The 5,143-nt window shown below is 37.7% G+C and overlaps 1 protein-coding gene across 1 annotated transcript in view; it reads right to left on the reverse strand.

The window, feature by feature from the left end:
* Positions 1-299: 299 nt before the first annotated feature.
* The window catches only part of CGRRF1 (cell growth regulator with ring finger domain 1), a 27,596-nt gene continuing 22,752 nt past the window's right edge, over positions 300-5,143 (reverse strand). The window contains exons 5-6 of the mRNA XM_006864625.1: positions 1,245-1,352; positions 300-836 (exon numbers count right to left, since the gene is read on the reverse strand). Of these exons, the coding sequence (XP_006864687.1) occupies positions 516-836; positions 1,245-1,352 (429 nt within the window). The 3' untranslated portion in view covers positions 300-515. The remainder of the gene's footprint in view (positions 837-1,244; positions 1,353-5,143) is intronic.

Below are 5,143 nucleotides of genomic sequence, written 5' to 3' on the forward strand. Positions count from 1 at the left end.
AATAAACAAATGGGTATTTAAAAATCAACAAGTGATATTTCAAGAAAGGATTTGAAGCAAGAAGCCTTTTCCAGTTCCTTCATAAACGAGTGTGGGTGGGTGGCTGTGTGGGTCATAAATTACTAAGAACAATGATTTTCCTAATTGTACTCCAGAATATGCCAAAGGAAAACCTTTTTGCAGTCTTAAGACTTTTATCTCCTTATATTTTAGAAGGATTTATCTGTAGAATGGTTTTTCTAATCAGCACTATCTGAAGCACTATGGGTGATAAAAGGCCAAATGTGTAAATTCTTCTTGAGTTGAATTTTTATGTATAACACAGATGGTATTCTAGTATTTACCATACCAAGCTGAAAGGAATGATTAATCTTTATCACCCATGTGCTATATGAAGTTAAAATATAATTTATATTGACAATTAATACTGTAGATTCCACTTTATGATTAATTCCAGGAACACAAAATTCTGCATCTTCAGTGGAAAGTGTACTGTTTCAGTTCCACCAATATCTTCAGAGAGTTTTCAGTTTGTCTTTCTCTTGCTCTTTTGGACTGCAGAGTGTGAAAGATTCCTGCACAAACTGCCTGCACATTGGGCACTGCTGGAAGTACTTGACACACCCGTCACACAAGCACGTGTGCCGGCACGGCAAAAGCACCCAGTTCACCGGCCCATTCTGGCACACCACACAGTCCTTGCTGTTCTCCTCCGGGGGCCCCACTTCACCTTCACCGAGTCCTGCCTTTTCCAACAAACTCTGGTCTATGCTCTTTTCTTCTGGAGAAGTACTGCTCGAGGGAGTGGAGTTATTATTTGCAGACATGAAAAGTTGCTGGAAATCAAAGACAATTGCAGCTAATTACAAATGGCATAGTCTTTACATCTGGGGCTCATAAAAACTGGTGCAAATGTACGTGCTAGCAGACCCAAGTAAAGTGTGAACTCATTTGCAGAGACTAGAGGGAAACCAAGAAAACAGAGAAACAGAATACCTTCTCTTAAAAATGTCTAGGATTTTAGGACTCTGAATGGCATATGCCACACAAAAGTAGCAATTCATGTACCACAAAGAAGAAAATATTTAGGTTTTAAAAAACCCTTCATTTATAATACTGAATTGGCTAACTTTATACTATAATAAGTCACTGAAAAATATAATAATCTCTTCACAAATAAAAATAAGTCATTTCTTTGAAACTTCTCAAACAAAAGAGACAGAGCTGTTACATGTACAACTTACCTTAAGATCATGAAATTGACCTTGAGCCAGGAGTAAATATTGATACAATATTCTGCAGGAGAGCTTGTAAGTCTTATCAGGAATATGAATTACTGACACCATTGAAATCTGAAAAAAAAAAAAAAAGAACAATGGTAAATAGACCATCTTATAGTACTACACAAATGCATGAGAAATTCATGTTAAATAAACTAAGAGACTGATAAATTAGAAAACTTATACTAATTCATTTAATTACAGTCTTTGAAGAGGAACATATTTTTGCCTGAGTTACTATTTTTAATCTGAGTTATGTTAGTTATGCTCAAATTCTGATTACAAATATAGATGAATTACTGTGAATTAGGTAGAAATCCTGGGGGAGTAAATCTATATTCAAAATAAATAAGCCCGCCTTCTCACATTGGTGGTGGTGGTTGTGTGTCATGGAGTCGGTTCCAGCTCATAGTGACCCTGCATAGGGTTAATGGCTGTAAAACTTTACAGAGCAGAAAGCCTCATCTTTCTTCTGTGGAGCGGTTGGTAGTTTCAAACTGCTGACCTTGAGGTTAGCAGCCCGATTCGTAACCACTATGCTACCAGAGCTCCTGCCTTCTCATATTAAGACTGTAATAAATAGTTTGCCTTACCTTCTAATAATAATCACATTTGGAAAAGGAGCAACAGTAATAGACATGTTCAATAAACATTAAAATATTGGCTTTTTAGGAATAACACATGAAAATACAGCATTAAAAGCAGTCTATTCCTATTCTTTACTCAAATTGGTTAATACTAAAAAGTGTCACAACTGGTTACCATTTTGTCCACAATAGGCACATGGAAAGATGTTAAAAAATTTATTAAGGAAATATAAATTAAAGTCACAATAAGATACTATTACACACAGTTACCAGTTGGGCTGCAGACCTCAAGGTCAGCAGCTTGAAACTACCAGCGGTTCCCACAGTAGAAAGATGATACTTTTTACTTCTGTAAAGATTTATAGCCTTGAAAACTCTATGCAGGGTCCCTGTGAGTTGGAACCGATTCCACGGCATACCACCACCACCACCACCACCACCACCACACACCTATCAGAATGGTCAAAATTTAAGAGATTGACCAAACCAAGTGTTGGTGAGGTTGTGGAGGAACTATAACTCTCTCAACATACTGTTAATGGGAGTGTGACAAATGGTAAACCACTTTAGAATACAGGCAGGTTCTTAAAAAGCTAAACATATACCTTCTCTATGATTCAGCCATTCTGTTCTTGTGAAGACTGCTATTAGAATGTTGATAACATCTATACTAATATCCAAACACTGGAAACAACTCAAATATCATCAATAATAGATGAGCGGATAAATAAATTGTGGTATATTCAAATATGTTACAAAAAGGAATAAAGTACTTGATGAATATGGATAAATCTGAAAATAGTGATCCTGAGCAAAAGAAACCCAAGAGTATGTAATATATCATCCTATTTCTAGAATACTGTAGAACATACAAACTATATATATGTGTATATAGTGACGCTAAACAGATAAATGGTTTCCTGGAAACTAGGGAGGAGGCAAAGAGGGAACAGGGAAGACACAGACCTTACAAAGAGGCATGAGGAACCTTTTAGGTGTCATGTGTATATTCATTATCTTGATTGTGGTAGTGGTTTCATGGGTGTATACATTACGTCAAAACATCTCATTACGCACTTAATATAAGCAGTTTATTGTATGTCAATTATACTTCAATAAAGCTATTACAAAGTTAGGAAATCTTCCTTAGAGTAGGAACAGAGTGAGCTACAAAGCAGGATGTTGTTGTTGTTGTTGTTGTTAAGTGCTGTCAAGTCAGTTCTGACTCAGTGACCCTGCCTAGGGTTTCTAAGGAGCAGCTGGTGAGCTTGAACCGCTGACACTGCAGTTCACATTGACTTTGCAGTCCAACACATTAACCCATAGCGCCACACCAGTATTCCAAATTAAGAATAAAGTACATTAATCCAAAGCATACTCTGTAAATATGCTTCAGCTCCATTATTAGGTCCAGTCTGAGGGGAAAAAAAAATCAAGAATCAAAAGAAGGAAAGAAACAAAAAATAATAGGGAGGGAGTCAGCAGATACAAATATTGAAAGACACCCAAAAGGAACCATATAAGGAGATATGTAAAAGACAAGAGAAAATTACTATGAACCCTTTGGAGCCAGGCACCTCACAACTATAGCTGGACCAGGTGGACGTCCCTCAGGTGAAGAAGAGACCTGACAATAAACCCTTTCTTGCTGAGAAGGAGGAGGAGGAAGAAAGTTAGAAAACAACAACAAAAAGGAATCAAAAGGGGAAGCTGGAAGAGAAATGAGCTCTGATCTTTTTGTTCGAAATAGAAGGAAAGGAAAGGAGCAGAATTCCAAAGCACTTAGAAGAGATGAGGGGGTACAATGATAAGAAGGGTTACCTTGGCCAGGCAGGCAGAACAGAGAAGCTAGAAACGTGAAATGCTAGCTCAACAGGTCTTAGTTATCCTCAGTTGAATGAAGAAGAAGAAAGGGAGGGAGAGAAGGAGGAAGAAAGGAAAGAAGGAAAACAGAAGATCTCTCCTACACCACCTCATGCACAAGGAACCAAGAAGTTGTTCTGCTGTCAAATTTATCAAGCTCACTAACACACGGTATGACTTTTAACTGAAAAAAAACATGATGACTTCAACTCAATAGAACTTCAATTTGATAAGAGATTAAACACACATACACATAGGAGTGCTGGTAGTGTAGTGGTTACAAATTGGGCTACTAACCTCAGGGTCAGTAGTTCAAAACTACCAGCTGTTCCATGGGAAAGGATGAGACTTTCTGCTCCTGTAAATATTTAAACCCTCAGGAACCCTTCCTAGGCTCGCTATGAGTCGGAACTGACTCCGCAGTACATAACCACCAACCACCACCACACATACACACCAACTACAGACACTTAACTACAAATGAACAGGGTCTATACTTCCCAATAAAAATGTGCAGCTTTGAAAGCTCAATGCCTGCTTATTTTGGGGAGATGTCCTGGTCACTGAAAGGGCACTGGCCTAGAACTTACAGGGCGTGGAGGCAGGCCCAGGTTCCATCTTCTACTGGATGAATGAACAGTGTTTTTCTTTGAGTTTGCACTAACCAACAAGATTGTTAAAGGAATTGCTAAGTTAATATTAGTGGAAAGGTATAATGAATATATCTATAGCAAGGAGTTCCTGGGTAGTGCAAGCACTTAACACATTGCTGCTAACTAAAAGGTTGGAGACTCAAGTCCATCCAGAGTTATGCTGGAAGAAAGGCCTGGAGATCAACTTCTGAATAACCTGAAAACCCTACAGAGCACAGGTCTACTGATACACAAGGGGCCACTATAAAGCAGAGTTGACTCAACAGCAAATTAATTCTCTCTCAAGCACTTTAGAAAGGAAGGCAGTTGTGCATAAGGTTGTTCTTACTATGATGCAAGTTCATCCAACGTTTATTTCCTGTGTAAGTATCTGCCATACTTATAGGGCTGCAAGGGCTCAGGTTCACTTAGATCTTTTATCTAAGATGCTTTTATCTTCCCAATAGGGATAAAGATAAAAATAATTAGCATATAATAGGAAGATTACTATCATTACTCAAAGTTTTCAGACTATACATAACGTAAGTCGTTGGTACAGCAGGAGCTATGAAAGACACTATGTGACTGCAAACATGCAAAGAAAACACTGGATACTGTCTTAAAATTGAACACCTCAGATTATGATGATCCTTGTTTATTCAGTGCTAAAAATGTGAAGAATAAACATGTTTCCTCAGAGCCTTTTCCTATATAGCAAATGTGACAGAATACAAAAAGATAAAATGAACTTATTAATTCAATCATCTCTCATTTTCCTATG

Source organism: Chrysochloris asiatica, unplaced genomic scaffold, assembly GCF_000296735.1.
Source record: "Chrysochloris asiatica unplaced genomic scaffold, ChrAsi1.0 scaffold00067, whole genome shotgun sequence".
Lineage (NCBI taxonomy): Eukaryota > Metazoa > Chordata > Mammalia > Afrosoricida > Chrysochloridae > Chrysochloris > Chrysochloris asiatica.